The sequence below is a fragment of the Ranitomeya variabilis genome, chromosome 6 (genome assembly GCF_051348905.1).
Source record: "Ranitomeya variabilis isolate aRanVar5 chromosome 6, aRanVar5.hap1, whole genome shotgun sequence".
NCBI lineage: Eukaryota > Metazoa > Chordata > Amphibia > Anura > Dendrobatidae > Ranitomeya > Ranitomeya variabilis.
This window is the reverse complement of record NC_135237.1, coordinates 485340535-485366798: the sequence shown is the minus strand read 5'-3', so window position 1 is coordinate 485366798 and position 26264 is coordinate 485340535. Positions and strand designations below refer to the sequence as shown.

The 26264-nt window shown below is 38.3% G+C and overlaps 1 protein-coding gene across 6 annotated transcripts in view; it reads right to left on the bottom strand.

Moving 5' to 3' along the window:
- Positions 1–561: 561 nt before the first annotated feature.
- Positions 562–26264, bottom strand: part of ZFHX4 (zinc finger homeobox 4) — a 217524-nt gene continuing 191821 nt past the window's right edge. For all 6 annotated transcript variants that reach the window (XM_077270677.1, XM_077270678.1, XM_077270681.1 and 3 more), the window contains exons 6-10: positions 13402–13541; positions 13108–13308; positions 12538–12655; positions 6274–11622; positions 562–5517 (exon numbers count right to left, since the gene is read on the bottom strand). In XM_077270677.1, coding sequence (XP_077126792.1) covers positions 4046–5517; positions 6274–11622; positions 12538–12655; positions 13108–13308; positions 13402–13541 — 7280 coding nt within the window. In that variant the 3' untranslated portion in view covers positions 562–4045. The remainder of the gene's footprint in view (positions 5518–6273; positions 11623–12537; positions 12656–13107; positions 13309–13401; positions 13542–26264) is intronic.

Genomic DNA, 26264 nt, shown 5'->3' with positions numbered 1-26264 from the left:
AAATGTGGTTGTCCTTATGCGTTACCCTTCCTTACTTCCTCCTGTCACCTGCAGGAGAAAATGGGGAATGGCTTTCTGTCATTCACCCTTTCCCCTTGTCATGTTGCTTTGATCATGAATAGATGTATTTCTTGAAGTTTTGATAGCTCATAGAAAGGGAACTAGGTGGTAGCAGAGGGTCTTCGGGTGGACCTAGGCTCTGACACATTGATTTGCCCAAACAATCCGACAGAAAACAACCTCCATTTGTGGCCACCTAGAACTTACCACTAGGGTCATTTAACAGGCAATTGACAAATAACAATTTATTTTGTCAATGATGAGTCTTGTGTGTGCAATGTTTATAATCACAATTGAAATTAGGCAAACACTTGGTCTGTACACATGAAGGGAGGCTTCTCAGAATCATTTCCTCTATGGAATCTCAATTTCAAAGTAAATATGTCAGCACTCATTTGATTGGCAGATTTCTTAAAGTAGCCAGACCAAAAAAACAAAAACAAAACAAAAGAAAACCCATCTTGTATTGGCATAATAGCACAAATGAAATACTGTATGAAATAAATTAAGCAATATTTATTGGCATGTTCATAAGCAAAACAATGCATTTGAAAGCTTTTCTTCACAAAGGCAAAGGGTAAAGGGAATCTAAAATGCAACTTCATTTTCCTCTAAATTTCATTTTTTTTATGAAAACAGTTTCAAAATACACTTGCAATATCTTTAGTGTCTAAAAAGACAGTATATATGTTTCTACCGCTCGTATGGTGAGAGCCATTATTTATATTGTAAAAAATGTCAATTATAATGAAAGTCTTTATTATATGTATCACACTTTTTTCAACTTTACAAATTTTTTTTTTTCTTTTTTTAATTTTTTTTTAGGGTTGATAAATATAGAGTTTTTCCCCTTTATTTTGTTGTCTCCTTCATAAAAGCAAAAGACTCTTTGAAACGAGGAAACTCCACCTAAAACAGTAATACGAAAAATCAAACAAATGAAAAACACTTTGTAAATATGCAGATACAGTTTTTAATGTATCACAATGAGCAACAAACATACTTGATGAACTATTTCCAGGAGAAGAAGTTCAAATACCATCTACAATAAACATCATTTCAACTATGACAACAGGTCTGTGACAAAATAAAAAAAAGTTTTCAAAACCATGTTATTTACCGTAATACGGTACATTTGAGACTTCAAACATTACAGTAACAAAAACTAATGAGACTACCCTCTATATATAAAACATCAATAACATTTTTGGTTTAGTTTATTTAAAGTTATAGCCTTACGGGCTCTTTATTAAAACCTCAGGGTGCATTTCCTATGTAACCCAGGCGTTGAGAGTACATGTTGTGTAGACAATGATTGCGCTGTAATAATCCCTTTGATATCCAGGAAAAACAATACTCATTCCCAACCTTTTGTAGGCTGTCCTTTTTTTATTTTTTATGTATTTATCTATTTTTTTTCTTCTTTATGTCACCCTAACAACGTCCATCCAGTTAAAGTTTTTTTTAATTTTTTTATTTTTTGGCTGCTGTGCAGTTGTAAAAGTTTATGTCGACTTACTGTCGAATCATCATTTGTAAAACAGTCCTTTGTTTTGTGAAAAGCGTTCTGTTCCATGCTAACACACTGTTGCACATCGTGTTAACTGCCAGTACAGATCGATCTCACAATGCTGCTGCTTAACATTCATGAAAAAGGCAAAAGCAATCTTCTGAAGCCTTTGGATTTAGGACATTAGCTCACTATAGCGGCAGGATTGCACCTTGGGAGGCCATGATGTCTCTTTACGAAACACGATAAAAATAAAAATAAAAAAAAAGTGTCTTCAGGATTAAAATAAAAATTGTTAAAATACAAAAAAAAAAAAAAAAAAAGTTTTCCCCCAAATTAAGAACAATAAAAAGTTTGCATAAAAAAAATGTACAGAACATCGCTGTGATCATTATTTAACAAAACCAAAAAACTGTACAATAATAAAATGTCAAATGAAATGTAAGTTGATTTGATCATTAAAACAGTTTTAAGCATGATTTTTGTTAAACTGTCAGACAGTTGCATTACATGCTTCTTGTTCATCTCAGATCAGAAATACCAAAAGCAATACATTTTTGCATTTCTTCATATTTATAAATTTTTTTTGTACCATGCACAGCCAACTACAAATATGTACAACAGCATATCTTTCTTTGTTCGCGAGCCTTTTTTCACTTTTCGTACAACCTTCTGTTACTTTGGAATGAATCATATTGTTTTACTATACCAAACACAAAAGTGATTCGTAAAGCACCCTTGACAGCTTTCACATTCTTTAAGTTCCACAGCAACAGAAAAAAAAATGAACAGCAAAGCATAGCAATTTATAATTCAATTCACTGTGTGGCAGAAGTTGAAAACTATGGCAAGCAAAACAAAAAAAAAGGTTAACACAGTAGCAGCAAATCTTGATAAGGATAATACTTTGTAATGCATATATGACAAACAAACAGAAAATAAACAGTAAAAAATGTAACAGAACAGCAAATACAAGTGCCCAGAATATTAACCAATGGGATGCTGAAAAGATGTGCCATAATATATATGGCAGGCCCCTGCAGCACCTAACAGGTTAACGGAAGTACATCAATGCCTAACCGCCATTATAGTAGCCTGTAGGCATCTACGTAAAGTTCAGTTGTATGATCACCGGGCTATCCCCTTTTGCAAAACAATTTTAGTCCCCTTTTTAATTATTATTATTATTATTATTAAAGCAGCTTCTTTGCTTTCGACAGAAGCAAATATACCATTTCATTTTTTTTTTTTTTTACTTTTTTCATTTTTTCTTTTTTCTTTGTTCGACTTGTACTTAGGCGTTTTGTTTACGTTTTGATTATTTTTTTTTTTCAAGTATATAGTACTACTTTATGCACCAATTGTTCAATAGGTCTTTTGGGTTGTTAGGAAGTAAACTTCTAACAAATGCCGACCAAACTTTTTGCTGCACTACACAAGACAATATGAACACTAACGACAAACAAAAAACATCCAAAAAATAAACCGACTGAAACCCAAAAAAAAAGAAGAATAAAAAAAAGAAAGGAAAAAAAATATTTTAATTCATTTCACATGGTCTACAAAATTATAAGTGCACTAGTCCAGACAAAGCAAAGTACCTTGACATTAAAGCATGAAATTCACAAATGAAAAATGTCCCGTAACCCTCTAGAGTCTATATCAAAACTAGAATTATTACCTCTTTCAGAACAATAAGGATGAGATCAGAGGTAAAAAAGTAAAAAGGTGAAATTGGCACAGAATATTAGTATATTCTACAAGAAAAGGGGGTGATATGGTTATAAATATAGCTTGTGGCATATACAGACTGCAATACACTGGGCATATACATCTTTTCACCTACCGATATCCCATCTATGGTAAAACTGTACTATCCTGTAGGGTAAGCTCACATGAATTTTTGCCTGCTCACCACGGGTTACAAAGTCTATCGATACACTAAACACACCTAAAAAAATGTGTAAATGTGTTCTAATAAAGATTTAAATTTTTTGGAGGGGGAAAAGTCACAGTTTTACCAGGCTTTTGCTGCTTTTTTTTTTTTTTGTTTAAACAAATGAGAAATGTTATGTTCTGACCTGAGAATTTAAAGCTACTGAATCACACCTACCTAAAGTAAGAGAATTTCTCTTTGAAAATTCTGGATCATCCCCCCATACAGTACATGCTAGCATTTTGGAATTCAATCCAGCTGAGGTGCAATTTGCTTTTGGAGAGTTTTTGGCTTGAAACAAGTTCCAAAAGAACTTGGAGGATTTTTTTTCCTTTATCCATACTTTAAGCATATATTACAAGCGCATTCAACCATCTGCAACAGTTCTGTCCATACTATACCGTCCTATATTGCCAGCATATCAATATGGGAAAACAATCCTGAGTCAATCATTTGGTACTGTAATTTTTGGGTTAGAGAAGCTTTGGAACTGCAATTAAAAAGTCTTGTTTTTTAAGCAAGGGATCCTGTCTTCACTCCTACACACTGAACATATCCACTCTGATGCTATTAAAATTACCATCTAGGCCAGAAGCAGGCTTAGCTTTGACTTCCAGAGGGTTATCTAAGTCTTCCAGCTTCTGGCTCAGCTCACTGTCAGACTCATCTGAACAACTTTCTGTGGGTAGTGAGGTTTGAACCCCTGAGGTGCTGCACAAACTTGAGGTAACCGTTGAAGGCAAGGAGAGGGAGGGAGAAGAAGAAGGGGAAGAAGCAGCTTTCCTGGCAGACGCTTGAAAAAGAATATTAGGCCAGGACTTCATGGAGAAGCGAGAAAGATGTGAATAGGTGTTATTAGAAGAAGCTGCAGACTGCGAGGTAGATGTGGTGTTAGGACTAGGGGAGCAGACTGAGTGAGGTAATAATCTAACATGCTCTTTGGCATTTCTCATTGCTTGTTTGATTGTTTTCTCTTTGTGCAAGCTTGACTGGAGGTGTTGGCTAAGTGCTTCACTTCCACTAATAGCCACATCACAGGAAAGACACTGATGTTTGTTGACCGAAACTCGAAGCACTGTTTCTTGTGGGTCAAACAAGGCCTGACCGAAGAAACAGAAGGACTTTTGATGGTTTACCGCTGCTTCTTCATCAGTAAAGATCATCTGGCACTTTCTGCATATAAACTCATGCTTGACAAATGGAACAATGACATTGTCTGATAAGTCTGCATTTTTTGGATGTGTCTGGGGTTCTTCTTTTGTGCTTTCCGTGGCAGGACATTTTTCTTCCTTCTTTTCGGACTTTCCGTTTGCTTTTTGCTGCTTCTGTTCACTTTCTACATTTGGTGAGTTGACTTGGGGTGGCTTTTGTTCTTGCTGTTGCTGTTGCTTTTGTTGTTTTTGTAATGAATCCTGGAGGTTTTGCTGGTACTGTTGGTATTGTTGTAACAGTGCACCAGGAGACAATCCAGCAATGGCTTGAGGCACTGCTGGACCATATGGAAAGAGGCTCTCCATCCCACAGATTGGAGGGAGATATCCACCTTGCACTGTTCCATGGAGCTGGGGTGTAAAATATGAAGCAAAACCAGGAATAAAATATGGCAAGAACTGTCCACCTATAAATGAAGCTGGATCATTTGAAACAGCATTTTGAAGTGCTTGCAGCTGAGCAGGGTCCATGGGCATTTCTCCTGTTTTTCCCAAAATGGAAAGAGCAGATGAGATTTTTTCCTCTTTTTTAGCCTGTTTAATTTCAGATCTTGCAGTTTCTAATTCTTCCTTTACTTTTTTGAATTTTTGGCGCTTGCTTTTTTCCAGATCTTTGTTTTGCTGTTCTGTCTGCTGTCCTGACAAAGAGGATGATGGGGATGGTTGTGGTGGTTGTGGAGGAGGATGAGGTGGAGGAGTCTGCAGCAAAGATTTGGTGGGAGCACTGCTGAGAGACAGGGCAGGAGATGGAGTAGCTGAATTAGGGAACCCAAACATGCCTGCACCAGGAGATGTCAGAGCTGAAATCAAGAAAAATATAGTTGTTAATTTTTATGTAACAATTTTATTATCTTGAACAAAAATGCTATTTAAAGTAATACAATACAATACACTTCATTGATCCAGAGGACAATTGTAGTATCACAGCAGTTAACATGTTGAACGAAAAACGTCTTTAAAAAAAATATATATATATATCTATCTGTATATATATATATATATAGATAGATAGACATACACACATCCATAATTAGTATCGTTAAAAATTCTCTAGCATTAGTCTACATATTATTCATCTACAATAATTATTATTTTTTAAATATTCTGCCTAGTTTATTGCTTTAGGCGTTGTCTATCTTTGGGGACATACAGAATTTTTTTATTTTTTTTTACATGTTATTTTTGCAATTGGGTTTTAAGAAAAAATTTGCACCATTTGCCTATTACAGTCTTTGTTGCAAAGTCTGCTGATTGTTGTAGTGTCAGAAAACTGAGAATCTATCAGTCATCCCACTATCACAGTCTGATGGGGAGTTTCTAACTCTTTTTTTATCTGTCTTCTACTGACCACTTCTCAGCTGATGTATGACCAAAGACCACATCAAAGTTGAATATGCAGGAAAACAAAGAGTCTGTAAAAAAACAAATGGTGCAAATTTTTAAATGAAACTGATGTGCTAAAATTATTTTAACCCCAAATACATGCATTTAAGTAAAAATATTTTTCTTCCAAAACTGAATAATTCCTTTAAATTAGATCTATGATATACAATTACCATTTGAACTCTGTGTAAACCCAGGCAATGGTGATGGGCTGTTCATCCCAGGAAGAAGAACTGGAGGAAGGCCAGGTAGCCCTTGGTAAGATGCTGTTAGATTGAGACCATGAAGAGAATTGTTCTCCATTATGCTTGATGGCTGAACCGATAAACCCAAAACATCCGAGGTCTTTTTTATACGATCCAGTTCTTGTTGTGCCATCAGTTGCCGCACAGTTGTAGGAGCCAAGTAATCCTTTTCACGGTCAAGCTGACTTCCTACAGTTTCCCTCACCTTGGTAATGTGTTGCTTTGAAAAAATATGATCTCGAATGGACAGTCGTGCTGAATATTTCACTCCACAAAGAGAGCACTCTAGTCTTGTTCCATCTGGCCCAGTTTGGTTAATCATGAATGGCTTTCCAATGTTTATTTTGAATTTCTTTTCTTTTGCCCGTGCATTTTGAAACCAAACTTGAACAACACGTTTGGGAAGACCAATCTCATTGCCCAACATTTCACATTCTTGCATTGTTGGAGTCCGATAATCACAAAAGCAAGCCTTAAGAAGCTTAAGTTGAACATTACTCATTTGAGTTCTAAATCTTTTATGGCATGGTCGATCACTATTTTTGGTTTTAAATGGATTGTTGCTACCAAACGAATTTGGTGAGCTGGGATCTGGATCTGCTATACTTGATGTTTCACTGCGGTCAGCATTGTCCTCAAATTCATCAGTCATATATATGCTTTGGTCATGATCACTTTCTCTGTCCATATTATTATGTGATGTATTTGATAAAGAGAAGAAAAAACTCTCATCACAGCTGTCTGCAATGGAAGCAGTTCCTGTTTTTGGCAAACTGTCATATATGTGCATTTTTGGCTCTTTGGGAGTTTTTGCATCTTTAGTACTACCAGTGGTGCTTTCCCCATCATTGTTTCCCTCATCTCCTGTTGTAGCATCACTAATGGCTGTGTTAATTGATGATGTTTCATCAAAGTCATTTTTGCTTTGATCAAACCTTTCTGTAACTGGAGCATTTAAGTTTTCAATGTCCTCACTGCATTCTGCCCTAAAAGATGATGGGCTTAAAAGATTCTTTGGAGACGGCTCAGCATTTTTGCTAACGGGTGTAGAAACAGTAGAGGGTAAATCATTTTCACTTAGTTGTTCATTCTTTGGAAGTTGGGGGTAATCAAAAAACATATATTTGTTTGGGCTTTCACCAAAATCATCCATTGCATTAAGAGGACTTGGTGGCAAACTATAACCGGCTTGCTTTCCTTCATTCCAGTGCCGCGATCTTATATGACTTTCTAAGGCTGACTTTGCTTTAAATAGTGCACGGCAAAAAGGACATCTTTTATGGGACTGTGCAGGTCCTACAGCCCGAAATTGACCCTTTCTTTCTCTGGCTCTTGTATTTTGAAACCAGACTTGCACCACTCTTTTTTTCAGGCCCACTTCTCTGGCAATATGATCAAGCATCTTTCTTGTTGGATTGGAATCTAGTAAATACTTCTCATATAGTATTTCTAATTGCTCAGGAGTAATTGTAGTTCTTAATCGCTTATCCCGATGTTGGTCCTCACCACTATTGCCTCCCTCCTTCTCACTGCAGTTATTATCATCTTTGTCATCTAGCTTTCTCTTCAAAGATGCAGAAATTGGTGTGGCTCCATGTGGTGCCCCAGGTTGCTGGGGCAAGTGTGGCATGGAACCGCCAAGTAATTGTCCCGCCATAAGAGGGTTGTTTGGGTCAAAAATCATGTATGGCATATCTATTGGCCTTTCTAAAAATTGTGAATGGAGAAACTGGTTTTGGGCAGCTAAAAAATGCATGTGTTGATGCTCTTGCCACAACTCTAGTGTTGGAAAAGCAACTGTGCACTGATCACATTGGTATTGTAGCAACTGAGGAGGTAGGCTGTTCTGCAGGGAAGTCAAAGATATGGGTAATGGACTAGATGGAACAGGAGTGGTTTGGGATGCTGATGAAGGTCTTACAATTTGTTGTCTTTGTTGGGTAACAGTTACTGTAGATTGTGTATCAGATGATGTTGAAGCTGAATTAGACTGTATTAATTTAGAGGCTAATGAGCTAGCAATAGCATCAATTTGCTTTGGTCTCTCTGGCTGTACATCAGGTTTTGGTGAAGTTTTACCAAGCTCTGGTCTGGGTGATGGAATTAAGGGGGTGCTTGAGCCAGATCCAGAACTTACTATGGTTACTGTTGAAGCTTTAGATGTTTCAGCCTGACTAATAGTATAGTATGTCTTTGGCATTATTTGATCTGTAGCATCCAAAGAATCTTCATTTTGACTGTCATCAAGAATATCATCATCTTCATCCTTATAACAAAGTTTTTTCTGATGAGTAATCAAGTCAAATATTCTAGGGAACACAACATTACATTTCTTACATTGATACTGCATGTTACTAGTACGAATGTAACGCTCATTAGTCAGTTCTCTCTTTTCACTGTCTTTAGTTTCTGCTTGATTCTCATATGTTTTTCTTGCCTTCTGACGCGCATTTTGGAACCAAACAACAATGACACGAGTGGCTAAATTGAGAACTGTAGAAAGTTGCTCAATCTCATCATCTTTTGGGTATGCATTAGTGTCAAAAAAGTCCTGTAAGACTCTAAGTTGATAGTCAGTAAACCTAGTCCTTGATGATCTTTTGCTGAAAGCTGAATCTGACCTGTGAATGTCTATGGATGGTAATTGTGGCTCAATTCTTATATCATCAAGAACAGTTATTGGGGGATTACTGAAATTGTATGGTGAATCTTTATTTCTTTGACGCTCCTTAAATAAAGTGTTACGAAACCAGTGTTTAATAACCTTCAATGAAAGCCCTGATTTCTCTCCCATCTCCTGTATCTGATCCTCATTTGGAGAATTGTTAATGTCAAAGTAGGCACGTAGTATTTTCAATTGGTCATCTGTAATTCTTGTACGTGGGCGTTTAAATTGGGAATGACGAAAGAAATTTGGATCTAAACCCAACTGTTGCTGACACATTTGTGTTAGATCTGCTGACAAAGCATCCATAGGTGAGAGTTGTAGTGCAAGTTGTGGTGGTAAAGCTGGATGCTGGACAGGTTGCATCATTATTGGAGGAAAGAGAGGAAGGTCTAAGGAGACTGGAAGTTGGACTTGAGGTGGAGCAGGAGGTGGTGGCGGAGGAGGTGGTGGTGGAGGAGGTGGTGGAGGAGGAGGTGTTGGAGGTGGAGCTTGCAATGGAGTTGGTGTTGAACTTGGAATTTTCACTGGTACTGTAGGAGTAAGAGCTGGTGGGGGTTGTGTAGGTGGTGCAGATGGAGGAGGAGGTGGTGGAGGTGGTGGGGGAGGGGGAGTTTCTGGAGAAGATGGTGCAATTGGATAAAGCTTATCATACGCTTCTCTGTATTGACGGGCAAACTTTTCTAATTCCCCATATGGGAAAAACTGTCCATGAACATGTTCTTGGTGACTCTTTAGGATTAGAATATTTGAAAATAGCTTACTGCATTCTCCACACTCTAATTTCTCATGGTTTTCATTATCCCCCAGTTTATGTTTCTTCTGAACTTTCTGCCTGTTTTCATTGTATTGAATTATCAGCTCAAATCCAAAATTTTCAAGTAGAGCTTTTGCTGCATTTCCCCTAGCACCAGAAGCTATACGTGGTGGTGGAATAGTAGAATCTGAAGGCTTCTGCTTCTTGCCATCTTTGTCTTTGGGAGTGTCATTATCATTTGTAACTTCTTGCTTTGGTTTCTCCTTTTTTTCAAGCATGTCTTCAGAATCCTTATAACATGATGTATCTTTTATTAATTGACTTTCAACACTTGCCACACTTTGTTCCTGTTTAAGTATCCTACTGTGATGATGCTGTTTCTGCGATTGATGTTGTGACTGTACTTGATATTGTTGGGCTTGCTGTTGGGCTTGCTGCTGGAGAAGTTGTAGCTGAGTTTGCCCAACTTGATGTTGTGTTTGGATTTGCAGCTTTAAATCTTCAAGAAAGGACCCAGCCATGCCAGGCATCCCAAATGCAGCAGAGGCATGTAGTCCCAAATCTGGATTTAGGCTAAATTCTGTGCCAGGTATGTAAAAAGGAAAAAGAAACTGAGGCTGTTGGAACTGAAGAAGAGCTTCAGGAGTCATGGGAAAGTGAGGAAGAAATGCAGGGTTTAAGAACTGGGGTTGAAAGAAAGCAGCTTGTTGTTGCAATTCGTGCTGCAATTGCATTTGAAGCTGTGCTGGTGACTGGGGTGGGTGATGTGGAGGTTGGGTAGAAATAACCTCAGGAGCTTGCTTTTTGTTTGTTTCTTTGGCATCTATGTGGGTTTCTTTGCTGTTAACAGCTGGCAAACTCATAGAATCTAGCATCCCTTGGTTTGGGCTGCTAACATTCCCTGGTATATTACTCCCACTGGTATTGTTACTATTGGGTTCTAGCTTAGCAGCCCTTGCCTTAGTTTGGTGAAGTACAGATCTCATATGGATTTCCAATGTAGAACTTTGGCTGTAGGCAACATTACAAATGCTGCACTTATATGGTTTATTGTCAGTGCTGTTGTTGGTCTCTTGAGGAACTGGACTTGATGCTTCTTGTAAAACTTTTTTCAGCTTATGCAAGTGAGACACTGAATTATAATGAACCAAAAGAATGTTCTTTTGTGTGAAGGACTCTTTACATACTGTACACTTATATGGTCGTGATGGATCTAAAAATTTTTCCATTGTAAAATTTGGCCCTTTCCTAAAAGGCAAAGTCCGCTTTGGTTCAGAGCCCAAGTCATCTGGAATGGAGCTACTGTCACTCCCAACTGGGCTTGCTTTCCCCTCATGGTCCATATCATATTCTCGCTCATTTTCCTGCTCTAGGGAGTGTTCGTCTAGGGCTATACTTTCATTCTCAGCCCAGAGCTCCCCATTTACAGGTAGGGTTGCACACAGCTGCTGAAGTTCAGTCTCGTTAAGCTCAGGGTGCCCCGTTTCCAAATGTTTTTTTAAAGCCAGGAATGTACGGAAACTGCGTTGGCAAAGACTGCACATGGTAGCAGCCCTAATAGCATGATACTGGGAATGTATCTGAAGCTTCTGCATAGTCTTAAAAGCCAAACTACAATGGGTACAACGGTACTTATAAACATGTCGGTCAGAAACAGAGAGCTGCTGTCTTTTTTGCGGATCATTCAATTGTTCCGTTGGCGAGTCACATGGTTTTGTATCTTTGCTGATACTTTTGTTCCATTCTGTGGTATCTAGTGAATCTTTGGACAGATTTTGCTCCTCTGTTTTAATATCAATTCCAGCTTTTATATCATCTCCAGTTTGGATGTTCATTTCTTCAGTCAAATGGTCACCTATTTGAGGCAGACGAAAAATAAAAAAAAGAATAAAATTAGCACTAATGTATTTGTTCTCATTTGTATGTGCTTAAAAGGTTTTTTATGTGTTACAGGATTTATTTTTTGTGTGATCAGCAACTAAGAACAAGCATGTAATACAATAAAATTAAAAGGCAAAATCTGCTGTACAAGCTCTTATGAGCTATGTTGTGTTAGCTATTAGAATAGGGAAAAATGATACCACCGTTATCGTTAGAAGACGTCTGGAGACCGATGGTCTGTAAAAATAATTCATCTTTCTGTTCTTCATAATGTTTATAGCTAAAGAATTTAATATTTTTTCGTAGTTTAGTTTCTTCTTCCCCAAAATGCAAATATTTTCTGCTTCACTTTCATATTTTTTTAATGAAACCATAAACTATGACTATGGAGCAAAACCTATCGTTTCAAAACAGAAAGTCTGCTCTCTGAAGACATCAAAAATGAAGATGCACAGCACCCAGCAGACCATTTCTACCTCTTTGTTTTAACTAAAAGTGAAGGTCTCAGCACTTGAACCCAAACTGATCGAAATTTTTGACATGTCACTATGATATATGAAAAGTTCTTTTGTTGGATCAGATCCAGAAACACAAAATAAGCATTTGGTCAGAGGCCAAATGATGACTTTTGACACTTTGATTTCCTGCCATAGTTCCACAACAAAGTTGAGCATGCATTTGTATTGAGGTTGTGTATCAAACTGTTTTACTAGCCGAATCACTGAATTACGGAAGTAGGGGAATGGTAAAATTGACAAACATATATTAGAGTCCAGGAGTCCTGAAATCCCTTTAATGTTGTAAAGTGGAATGGTGTTATAACTTTCATTTTTCTTTTATTGTACTACATACTAGTAACATATAGTTTAGAAATTACAATTTCACTCACCTGTCAACTTTCCTGAAAACTCAGGGGTGACAGATGGCACTCTCTCAGGTTCTGACTTCTCAGGTGCAGCTTGTGGCAACAGCATACTGTTTGGCATCATGACCTCTGGCACAGAAATCTGGAGAAAACAATAGACTCTAATAAGTAAAAAGCTACAATAGTAGAAATTATTCTAAACATTACAAATCATAGAATGGCTCATTTCTAATTAGATAAGCATTGTCAATATGCTCATTCACTCGCACCCTAAAATTATGGATGAACATCAATGTCCCATAGGAAATATATTTCTTTATCAACCAAATAAGGCTTTGTTAACATGGGCACTGCCCTCCATTCTGTCGCGGTCCCATTGTGTTTGGCTGCAAGAATATTGAAATATGTAACAGTATTCTTCCTGTCTAAGGACACCAGAACCGTGAAAGATCCTACTGTATTAAGTCAATAAAATTGGTTTGAAAATGGAACGGTCGTAGCCACTCCAGTTGTTTTAAAAACAGCAGCCATGGCAGTAATAATAGCAATCATTCATAGAACATTAAAGTAAAATTTATATAAAAAGCCACTTACTGTCATGAGTAGTTTTTCGACACAGTCTGGAGACACACTGTGCAAATGCGTCAAATGCAACTGTAGATGCATTTTGTTGCTGAGAACATCTTGGCAAAGGGGACAGGATATTACAGGTTGGACCGAATGCTGGGAGAGGATATGCATCTGGATACGATTCGGGTCCTTGCTGCTGTAGTTGCAGTAGGGACACTGATAGCACTAAAAAAAGGAAAAGAATAAATAAAATTGAACAAAATAGTTGAAAAAATGCTAATATTACTAATCAAAATATTATTTTGTTCAAATCTTTACCTGTTCTTGACAAATGCTATTTTCATCTGCAGTTTTTGTCTTCTTATTTGTACAATCCTCTTCTTTACTTTGCGCTAGTTGCCGCTTTGCTGTTGTAAAATTCAAGACATGATCCTTGTCCGGAGTTTGAGTCCTGGAACCTAGACCAGTTTAGAAAACAGAAGAAATGAAATTATAAAATATAGTTTTTCAGGGTTCTGTACATATAAAAAGATGCAAATGGGTTTACTGTACAAGTATAACAATATATAACAGAACTATGATACATATTGCAGAAAACAAGCACAAATAAAAGTGACTAAATGAGTGACTGACCAGTACAGAGAGAGAGGGGATAAATGATAAATGGTAAATGAGGGTACAACCTGCACATATATGAGTGACAGACCAGTACAGAGACCCCAAGGGCTTACAGGGAACAATGGAAGGAGGTGGTAAGTGAGGGTAAAGGCTGCTCATATATGAGTGACAGACCGGTACAGAGGGAGTGAGGATCCTGCCCACAAGGGCTTATATTGTGCAAGGGAAGGAGGAGGTAGGTGAAGGAAAAAGCTGCTTATATAAAAATAACAGACCAGTATAGAGGGAGACAGGATCCTGTCCAAAGGGGATTAGATTCTACCCGGGAAGGGCGCTGTGGATGAGGGTAAAATCTGCTCCTGTATGAGTGGCAAATAGGTAGTGAAGAAGAGAGGATTCTTCCCAAAAGTGTTTACAGACCGGTACAAAGTGAGAGTATCCTTCTCAAAAAAAGCTTAAAATGAACAAGGGTTAGGAAGCGGTAGGCGAGGGTAAAAATGGGTGACACGTACGACACTTGCTTACACTTACAAGGGAAGGAGGTGGTAGGTGAAGGCAAAAGCTGCTTATATTTAAGTGACAGGCTGGTACAGAAGGAGAGAGGATGCTGTCTGTGGGGGGTTATGTGCTACAAGAAAATGGGGAAGAAGGCAGTAGGTATGGGTACAAGAAGCTCATATGGCAGTTTGGTGGTGGCAGGGTTTTTAGAGGTTGCAGGCTTTTCTGAACTGATTTTCATTTTGCTTTTGAAGATTTCAAAGTTGGAGCAAAGTCTGCCCAGTTGGCGTAGCGATTTCCGGAATACAATGTAAGTAAGAGAAAAATCTTCGAGATGGTTGTGTGATGAGCAAATGGACTAATGTGTCAATATGCACATTACTAAAGTGAAAGATTATTCTAGTTGTGAAGGCACCAATGTCATGAAGATGCAATCAATCAACCTTTTAGATGGTATTATAGGTCAATTTAGCTTATCGGATGCTGGAACACATTTGATTACCCCTATGAGATAGTAAAAACGTAACGCTACAAGTTTCTGAAATATTACTAGTTTTGTTTGTGTGGTTATGTCATGAATTTCAGCCTGTTACCAGGAATATATTGGAAGTCACTTTTTATGTCTAGTAACCGTTAGTAGACTCAATAAACAAGTTTAAAAATGTACTCCTCTCCTTTGTTTGGATAACCCTAGGTTGCCTTGAAAGATTAATCAATAACAGCATTTCAGATGGAATTTCTAGATTCTCTCTCAAAAAAAAAAATAAAGCTTCTCCTCAGCATTTCCTCATCTGCTATTTTAATTCTTTTCCTGTCAAATGTTGCAAAACAATAAAGTTTTGTTGTTTTAGCAAAGCCCCACAAAGCCGTCCTGCAAACAGGGGAAATATCCTCTTAATAACGACGCACTTACCTATGTAGAGGAATAAAATTTTATCTCCATCTCTTTTCCCGTTGAATACTATCAGGCTGTGGGGCTGTAAACGCTTGCATTGTGATTATCTGATCTCTTAAGACTGCAAACATTTTATTGTGCCATTTTGCAGCTTGACTATAGTTAATTTCAATATTATCATCTGAACAGTGAGTTTAATGGGATCCTGGAGCCGGCAGTATAATGTGGCTACAACTTACATACATCAAAGAGAAGGTCTCAATTCTAATTTTCCTGTCCATCAGAAAATTCTTTCCAGCGTCAATTTGCCAGATAATCTCTTCTGCTAGGCTGGATATTACAAGAGCATTGGATAGGCATGTCACATACATCTTACGACAAATACAGAACCTCATTTGCCAGCCATTCCAATCTCATCACAGAGCAGCATCATCTGACCTTTTTTTTTTTCTTTCTGTTTATTATGAGTATTTCTAATTTTAACTTTCAATTTTCACCATCTTCCACTCAATTTGCAACTAAATTATTTTCAGGATGAGGACACTATCACTGGACAACTGGGTGCAAATGCATCTTGAAATGTACTGTTGCTAAGCCGTTGATTGCCATCAGCCCCTACATAAATATATAGGCCATTGGTAATCTGATTGTGCATGAAGATACAACTTGATTTTCTTCTTTCCGTAGAAGAGGTAACTAAATGGACAAGATGCTCTTGATTGTACAATAACCTATTTTTAATTTATAAATGCGTCAGCAAAGGTTGAGGACAAAAGCTTGTGCAGGTTTATTTCCAGGGAAAAAGAACGAAGAAAGTGATTTAGAGAAAGGGCGGACATTTATTTGTCACAATTCAACATGACTTTACTCTTTCATGCAAGAAGAAACAAATAGCCATGTACTCATTAGAAAAGAAGGGGGCAGCATAAGAGATCAAAATGAGCCCCCATTAGAGTGTTCTGTGATGTGCACTGCCCTCTCATGCCCTACACTAGGCATAACACTGTATGTACAGACTGCAGTGATCCTTTAGCCCTTCATGACCCAGCCATTTTTCATTCTTTCCTCCCGTTCTCTCAAGAGCCATGACTTTTTTTTTTTTTTATATATTTTTGCATCAACATAGCCACATAAGGTCTTATTTTTTGTGTTATTATGAGTTGTGGTTTTGAATGACACCATTCACTTTACCGTACAATGTACTGAAAAACAAGAAAAAAAACCTTCCAAGTGGGTTGAAATGATGTAAGTAACAAAATACTGCCATTGTTTTTTTGGGGGGAGAGGGCGTTTTTACACTTTTCATTGTGCAGCAGAAAATGACCCGACATCCTGATTCGTCAGTTCAGTATAATTGCGGGGGTTCCAGATGTTGGTTTATGTTGTGATTTTCTCAGACCCGTAACATTTTTATTTATTTTTTGTCAATGGTCCTGTTTTCTTTGAGTGACTTTGCTCTGGTTTCCATTGATACCACTGTGGGGTATATATGATGTTTTGATTGCTTTTTATTATATTTATAAGGATGCTATAGCGTTTAAAAAGTAACAATTCCGGCCTTAAATTTCATTTTTTATTACGTGGTTTTAATTTTATGCTTCCATAGCTCAGACTGTTGTGGAAATGGTTACACCAAATATGCTTTTTATTGATTTATTTGATTTCTTTGTTTTTGAATTGGAAACTCAAACGTGAAATCTTTGTATCAAATGTAATATATAAGGTAATAGTAATCTTTGTATCAAATGTAATATATACGGTAATAGTAAAGTATTGCAATACTCAAGACTTTGTGGGTGTACAAAGATGATGGTGACGAGAGCTTTCAGTAGGCCTCCGATTGGTATGACAACCCATCTGCGTCTTGTGACTGCATTGCTGGCATGGTAATAAAAGCCATTTAGGCCAGGTGTACACCACCACATACTTTCCAACATTGGTCCAAGTGCGATCTGATGTTGTGCCGGATCGTACTTGGACCAATGTTATTCTATGGGGTTGTGCACATGTCCGATTTTTTTTCCAGACCCAGGGAAAAAAAATTGGAGCATGCCGGAGTTTGATCCGGTATTCAGATTGCACTCGGCCATGAAAATCAATGAGTACATGGAAATCATTGAACTGCACTCGACTTCCGTGCATTGACACAATGGAAAAGATGGAGAAATTTTGTTCTCCATCTTCTCCTCACAGTCTGGTCCAACTCTCTCATCTGAGAAAATCGGATCACACTCTGCTCAAACTCTGATCTGAGTTTCATTAGCATAATCGGTGTGATTCTGCTTGATGAGAGAATCTATGGTCATGTGACCCTAGCGTTAAATGGAGCTGTCTATTATAAAGCGTAGAGTCTAAATGATTAAACAGTAGCGATCAGAGCTAAGCTCAGGTAGCTGCTATTTAAGAGGTTGCTGTCTGAATCTATCTGCATGGACGTCCACTGTAAAGGGATTAAAGTGTACCTGCACTTTTAGAATATTTTCTATTCAAACAGTGGTGTCCGGTGCTAACACTCCTACCTACTGCTGATAAGTAAGGGCAGAAGTTTTCAATTGAGTGCTGATCTCCTCCAAGAATGAACTTGACTGTGAAAATATTCTTAAATATGATATTTAGCTGTAACCTGATGTTTCTATTTTACAGATTTGCATTTCATGTGAAATCTATTTTAGGAGTAACGTCTAGCAAGGCTAACATTTAATGTTAAACATTGCTGACCTCCAGTTCAGCTGATAACACAGCCCTATCCTGCTGCTAATGCACAATTTCTGATGGACCAACCAGCTCCAAATAATCTTCCGCCAATGCCATATTATCAACGTGTAATGAATTTTTTACCTGTTTAATTTTTTTTTGGGGGGGGTAGGGGACTTCTCTAAGCTTACCATTACGGTTACACTATGATGAGTCTACCTTTTTACCTTTTCTATTGTGTTTCTGGACAGAATATTTTTGCCAGTGATTTTCACTAAAATGAATATTTTGCTGAACGTTTCCAATTAAAAATAAAAGCAGAGAACGTTGTCTACCATGAAAACTCCGAACAGCTCTGGAAGCAAACAGAAGAATGCTATTTACAAGTACAAATGTTCAGCACTCATTACCAGACATTAAGTCCCTGACTTATCGAATGGGATCCAAATCCAAGTTGTGTTCTACATTATAATTATTGATATTCATTTCTAATTAGGCTGAAATGGGAGAGTGATTTCCATTGCAATAACCGAGGTTAATTTTTTATCTTTTTCCCCTAATGTTTACAGTCTTATTAAAATATACTCCCCTCAGCAATCACAGGGAAGCTCGGTGTTTTCAATGCAAATATATTAATCTGGGTAAATTCCATATTAATTCTTTTGCTGCATAGAGATGTAATTTGGATTATAATTAATCGAAAGTGGCACTACATTTAAATGACAATATAAATGAGGCATTAGCGGGCTTTCTCCGCACTGAATGAGCCATCAACAAATAGGACTTGCACATACTGAAGTCTCATTTTGTGCAGTAAGATCCTGCTCATAATGTAAGCAACACAGCACAACAGCTTACATGGTGTTATAAACACACGGGTACTAATCATGTGCTAATCCTCGCTTGTCTAATAGATTGAAAACAAAATAGCCACACTGCTCTCTTGCCTGACATGTTGGTGCTGTGGTAATTGTGTCATATATTTTCTTGGCTGGATACAATGTAAACATAGAAGCTCTGGCAGATCCGAACCTAGTAGGGCAGTTTTGATTTATGAAACTAAGTATCTAAGCCAAAACTGGGATATTTGTGACTATCCAGCTGTTTCAGGACTACAACTTTCAGTGCGACCTGCCGCCTGGTTACGCCTACTGAGGAAATAGCTTAGTATTAGTCTTGAGTTTGCTATTGACATTACTACAGTAGATATTGCATCCAGTCTTTTGCAGGTTATGTATGTAGCTAAAGACCTGTCTCTTGCTTGAAAAAAATTGTGTTCACTACCTTGTCAAAATCCCCGAGTTCCCCTGATTCTGTTGTTTTTTTCTATTTTGCTCTGCCTCACACCATTGCAGAGATATTCACATTTGTTGCTTTTGGAGCACAATATGTGAAATCTCTGTTTGTAGTGCACTTAGGAGTTTATGCAGTCTTCTCTGGAGACTTACACTTACATCTCATCTTCCCAGACCCTGCCAATCACAGCTTAGCAGCTGATATAGTTATCTAGTAATGTAAAATACTGCGCAGACCCCCAGAAAAAAAAACTGAGGAAATGCCCAGTTGAACTACAAGCAGAGTTTTCACATACTGTGCTCCAAAGGCAGTAAACTTGAATATCTCTGCAATGGAGTAACGCAACACAAAATGGAAAAAAGCAACCGAATCAGAGGGGCTCGGGTTTTTTTTTCTTTTTACAAGGCTTGTAACTCAACTTTTTGAGCAACTAACAGGTCTTGTTTAGTGGATTTTTCTGGCTCTCTGAAAGAAAAGACCAGCAGCAAATGTTCTGAACTAAATTACCGTCACTCCCCACCCTAGCTCTGCAAAATGGGTTCAATATTTGTTCAGTAATTTACATCAGTATTTGTAAGCCAAAATCCGGAGTGGATGAAAAATGAAAAAGTGGTGCATGTGTCTGTACTATACTTTTCCACTAACTGTTCCACTATTGGTTTTGGCTTAAAAATACTGATGTTAGATGTTGAAAGTATCCCAAAAGTTATGTTTTTAAAATTTCCTCATTGGTGCTGGAGCCCAGTCCTCATGGACTCTTCTTCGATTTCTGACCTGGGTACCAGCCTGATGTGGTCCTACGTTCCCTGACCAAACAAGGTCTACCATGCTTCCTATGTGAATACAAGTGGCTTTCATATTGAATTACTCTCCCTGGAAGGTGAGCGGATTACTTTTTTTCCCGTCCCTATGAATGCTATATACTGCACTGTGTGAGCCTCGAGATCTCACTACTGGATGCTTTTGGGGATTAGGAAAAGGTGTCATCTGGAGGCTCAGACCCCACTTCTATGAGTCTGGCCATTTGTAGTCTGCACACATGCCACATTTTATGTGCATTCTATTTTTTTTTAATAACGTATGTTTGCTAAATTTATTATTTTTATGTTTGCTATTGCCTTTTCAAGAAAAACCCATAAAGAACCCCCAGTTAATAGATTCTCTTTGCATTTGCTCTCTGGTCAGCACATTTAAAGTACTGTTACATTATTAGTTCAGGCGTTGTGCGACTTGATAAAAGAATATGACGAGCCGCTGGTCTATGTATTGCTCGAGCTATGAAATAAATCTACTTTCTATCTAAATATCCATTTTTAACACAAGCACTTTTATATATGCTACTGTCATTGAGATACAAGACAAAGACAGATGACTACCTGCTTCTAATAGGCTTCAACCTTTCTCAGCACTTCTTCTGCTTGAATGAACCCAACTTAATGTAACTAGGTATAGCGTGCAGCAAAAATAGCCAATGTAATATTCATTGCGACCATAGATTTCCATCTCATACATACAAATCATGGGTGAAGTCAGATATTTGCCAAATCAAACACAGAAGAAAAAGCCTGGGTATCCAGGCCAGATGCAGGCCTTGGTTTTTTTTGTGCATAAGTAAATGTCATGACATAGAGGTTTTGTTTTCAAAGACAGTAGCTTTCATTATGAGGCTTTGTCTATTCCCGGAGATCAAAATGACCCAAATCTAAATCCATTTTCAATGATATTTCCCTCTGCTTAGGCTGGATCATCTGCACATTCTTTTAGCTGGATTGTGTCTTGTGTTTTCCTAAGCAGCTGCCCCATGTAAATTCTGCTGAGTTTGGCTGTATTACGGTGCTTAGTCTACTCCGAGCAGAATAAATATGCTCTATGTGATACAGGACAACTACTTGGGACATGAAAGTGGCAGAAGAATTAAATGTTTATTTAGAAATATAAAATTCCTAGTCCCCGAATGTGAGTAAAATGTTATCAGTTGTGTCCATCAAGATATGAAGGAGCAAACAGACTGAATCGACCAGATCAATGAAGTGAATTGATTTTAAATCTTTGCATGTGTAAAGGTACAAACATTCGTTTCAACTCGTTCATCTAAGGAAAACGGGATTCAAATAATCTGCAGCATTTAATATTCTGCATAAAGGATTATTGTGAGAATATGTATAAGCCATGGATGAAAACCACAGCATTGGAGTATTTTTCTACAGGTCGCATGTTAGCAGCGTAAAATACATAGCTGTAAAAACCGTTGTGAAATTTGGTGCAGAAATGATGCCGATTTGCACACAATTTAATCTTTGCCTTGAAAACAATTAGATCCACTGACAAAAGTGCCAGGCAGATTTTTTAAGAAGTAATTAACATTTCGTCAAATCTCATTCACAATAGTGTTCTTTTAGTACACATCTCGAAGGAAAATTCGCTCTGCATGCAACCTGTGGGGATGTACCCTTCAATTAACTTTCTATAGGTCAGCGTTAAATTCAGCAAATATTCTGCAAAATTCTCCAAACTTGTATTTATCTATTGAAAGTTAGCTGATGCATGCGTTCCAGTGGAAAACATACTTTAAAAGCCACAAGGGACTGAGCAGCCCAGGTGACTAGTCGGAAAGATAGGTCCCCAGCATCTTTTTCCTGCCCACTGCTAATGACTGACAGGTCTATTCATTATACACCCTTGCAAGGAGAGACCTGTCACTCAAAGGAGGTGGGTGGGGTGAAGCCACCAGGGACCAGCCTTACCAATTAGTGCTACAGCATTTCAAAGTCAAACATACAACCGATGCCTGATACATGATGCCTATGGATCTGTCAGCATGTATCAGCTGTCAGGATCCCTTTAAAGGGCTGTTCACTGCTTTGACAACTCCTTTTGAATCCATGTGTTTCCACCTTGTAAAATAATAACATATATTCACCTCCGGTGCTCTCCCAGAGATTGCATGACACTGTTATTATAACATTTAGGCTATGGTCACACTGTCAGTATTTGGTCAGTATTACACATCAGTATCTGTAAGCCAAAATGAGGAGTGGCTGAAAAATACAGAAGAGGTGACGTGTTTCTATTATACTTTTCCCCTGATTATTCCACTCCTGGTTTTGGTTTATAGATACTGGTGTAAAATACTGACCAAATACTGACTGTGTGAAAATAACCTTATACTCATTTCTGGCGCCAACACCATTCTAGCGGTACCAGCACTGACTTTCCTAGGAACTGAGTGACATTGTTAAGTCACGCGATCCCTGCTGCCAATCAACCAGTCAGAGATTGACAGAGGCATTTAACTGGTTAACAACTGTGCTCCACCCAGGGCTGTTAAAGGCACCTGACAGCTGATTAAATTAGCTGTCATGTGTAGGAAAGGATGCGGGTTCAGCACTGGAGCCTGCATCAAAGTCAGGGACATGACATATAACATAAATATACATCATATGTCTTTAAGGTGTTAAGTACAATTGAATGCAATAAAAACTCTATGGAAGTGTTTATTAAGTTCAATGTTTTTTATGCTGGTAATACTAAAAAGCTTTTTGGTACAAAATATGCCAGATTACGTATGATACACGTGTGATTTAATAAATCTGGTGCATCATTTTCTATGTACAGTTTGAGTCAAATAATTAAATCTATGGCAGATATTGGATAGTGTAAATTATAGTATATGTGCTTGGCTGCCTGGTGACCCTCTTTCAAAAGCTGCTCACAACTTTTTGGAAAAATGCCATGGGGGTCACAGATTAAAACATATCAAATTATGGCATCTATTTTGAGGGCACTATCATTTGCAACTTTTTTATTTTGGAAAGTGGCATAAATGCAATAAGAAATGTCCCCCAATATCGTTTATCTCAATGCAAAGATATCAACTGTTTAAGCATGCAATTGTATCTGTGATAGGCACATAATCAATTAATGGAATTTTCTAATGTGGCAAAATCCTAACCTAAGATGTATAGATGTAGAATCTGGCAATTTTACTGCCGGCAACCTAAACTATTTCAATGAATAAATGCTGGGAGAGAACACCGGTGACTGGCACAGCTGCAATATCCCGGGATTTCAACACGGTGCCAACTCAAGGGACACGGGTGCCACATCACACGAAGAAATGAGTAAATTTCCAAATCCACTGAGCGAAGAAAGGATTGGCACTCACCATCCTATCAAATGTCCTTTATTGGTGTTCACATACAGAGGCAGGAGAGCTTCTGGTGGAGACGCACTGGACGACGGCCGTTTCGTGCTGGTATGCGCTTCTACGGAACCCGTAGAAATGCATACCAGTGCGAAACAGCTGTCATCCAGTGCGTCTCGAGCAGAAGGTCTCCTGCCTCTGATGGGATGTGAACCCTAATGAAGGACATTTGATGGGACGGTGAGTGCCAATCCTTTCTTTGCTCAGTGAATCTAAACTATTTGCACAGTGTGTGCAACATGCTTTTCTATGACCACAGCGTGTCCCATCTGTTATGTTGGTGGACCAAGTGTTATAGTGGTGGACCATTGGCAACTATGGTATACATTTATTTACATCACAAAAATGTGTAATAATAATAATCACCCCAATAACTACAAGAAAAAATGTATTTGCAGCATATCCAGTACTGTGCAAAAGTTTTATACAGATGTGGAAAAAATGCTGCATGGTATGAATGCTTTTAAAAACAGAAGTGTTAAAAATTTATTTTTTATCGATTAACAAATGCAAAGTGATTTAACAAAAGGGAAATCAGTGTTTGGTGTGACCACCATTTGCCTTCAAAACAGCATCAATTTTTCTAAGTACACTTACACAAAGTCAGGGATTTTGTAGGATTATAGTCATGTGTAGGAGAAGACGATTATACTAATCAGGTGATAATCATCATCTTTTTCATATGTAGGTTGAAACACAGTCATTAGCTGAAACAGAAACAGCTGTGTAGGAGGGTTAATATTGGGTATGCAACAGCCAAACTCTACTCCATAGCAAGACTAAGCAGAGCAATAGAACAAGAGGTAGTTATACTGCATCAGCAAGGTTTCTCCCAAAAATTTCAAAGCAGACTGTGCTGTTCAAGTTCTTTTGAAGATGCACCAAGAAATGTTCAATGTTGAGGACCATAGATGTTGTGTTTGGCCAAGAGAAAAGTGCAGAAATAAGACACCTCATGCTTACTTCCCTTGTAAATCGGAAGATGTGCAGCAGAGTCTTCAGCTCAGAAAAGGCAGCAGGCGTAGGACACAGCTACACTCATTTAGTATTTGGATAAGTCTAATAAGAAGTTGTCTTCAGGGAAGAATTGTGGCCGAACAGCCATAACTTTGACCTGGAAGCAAGGCCAAGTAACTCAACTATGCACAAAAATGTAGGAACTGAAGAGGAAAAAACTGTCAGCATGTGCTCTCGATTGAGGGGTCAAAACATGAAATACTTTACTGTAACAAAAGGTAGCTTGTTCACCAAAGGCCTGGAGAGCAATACAATAATGAGTGTCTGCAGGCAACAGTGAAGGATGGTGGAGTATCCTGGCAGGTTTTAGGCTGCATTTCAGCAATGGAGCCCCAAATACAGGCAGATACTGAGAAATACAGGCAGATTCTTGTCCATCATGTAACATCATCAGTGAGGCGCCTGATTAGTTCAAAATTTTTTCTGCAGCAGAACAACAACATTCAAACATACAAGCAATGTCATTTTGAAGTATCTTCAGTGTATAGAAAGACACAAGGGTCCTGGAAGTGATAATGGTGCTCTCATACAGCCCTGATCTCAACATGATCGAGTCTCTTTGGGATCACATGGAGAGACAAAAGGATTTACACAAGTGACATCCACAGAAGATCTGTGGTTGGTTCTCCAAGATGTTTTTAACAATCTTCCTGCAAAGTTTCTTCAAAAACTGTGTGCAAGTGTACCTAGAAGAATTGAGGCTGTTTTGATGGCAAAGAGTGGTCACAGCAAATGTTGATTTGGCTTAGATTTCTCTTTCATTCATTCATTTGGAATTTTGTTAACAAATAAGGTATTAACACTTCTATTTTTGAATCTTAAAACTTTGGTACAGTACTGTACTTTATTTAGCATAAACATTAAACAATAATTAAGTCACCAAGTCATTTACTAGGTTATTTTTTCTCCCATTTGAAAAACACAATGTTTTTAATTTTTTGTACTGTATCCATTTTTGATTCGTGACATCTGCCTTCTATCCTTTTGTTTCACAGGGCCATTGACTTGCTTTGGTGAATTTGATCAGCAAAACGGTTCAAATAAGACAACTCTATTCTTTTTGCGGACCATAAGTCCACAAAACAAAATACATAAAAGCATGTTGGTCGTAATGGGTCTGCGGTCTATTAGTATAATGAATAGCACTTTTAGGCCACATTCCCAAATTCAGTATTTGGTCAGTATTTTACATCAGTATTTGTAAGCCAAAACCAGGAGCAGAGCAATCGGAGGAAAAGTAATGTATTTTTTGGATTATAAGAAGCAATTTTTCCCAAAATTTTTTTTTTGGGAAATGAAGGTGCGTCTTATAATGCGGATATACCTTACCGGCCACATTGGAGCAGGGTCCCAGGGTCACTGCTGGAGGAGACAAGAGTGGAGCGTTGCTGCAGGCCGCAAGCTGGGATGAGGGGGTGTTTGGATGTGTGGCGTGCTGCTGCAGGTGGTCGGGGGTGCGGGGGCTCTGCCAACATTTTGTAAAAGCCCAGCTCAGCACTGAGGTCTCATCTCCCTAGATCTTGGTGCCAAGATCGAAATCTGCACATGCGCCGCCCCCGTCAGCCATATTCCTGGAGTCCACCTCATAGGAAACCATATAAATGTGGGGGCTCTGGGCTTTCACAATGTCAGTAGAGCCCCCGCATCACCGAACATCCACAGCGGCGCACATCCGAACACCCCCTCATCCCGGCCTGCAGCAATGCTCCTCTCTTGCCTCCTCCAGTATTGACCCTGGGACCCCGCTTCACCGCAGCCACCACCCCCGGTAACCAATAAATCGCATGGATTATAAGAAGCACCACCATTTTATTAAAAAAATGATTTTTCCTCTTAGTCTCCTCCAAATTTGGGGTGCGTCTCATAATCTGGTGAATCTTATAATCCGCAAAATACGGTATAACAGAAACACGTCACCACTCCTGTATTTCTCACCCACTCCTGGATTTACCTTACAAA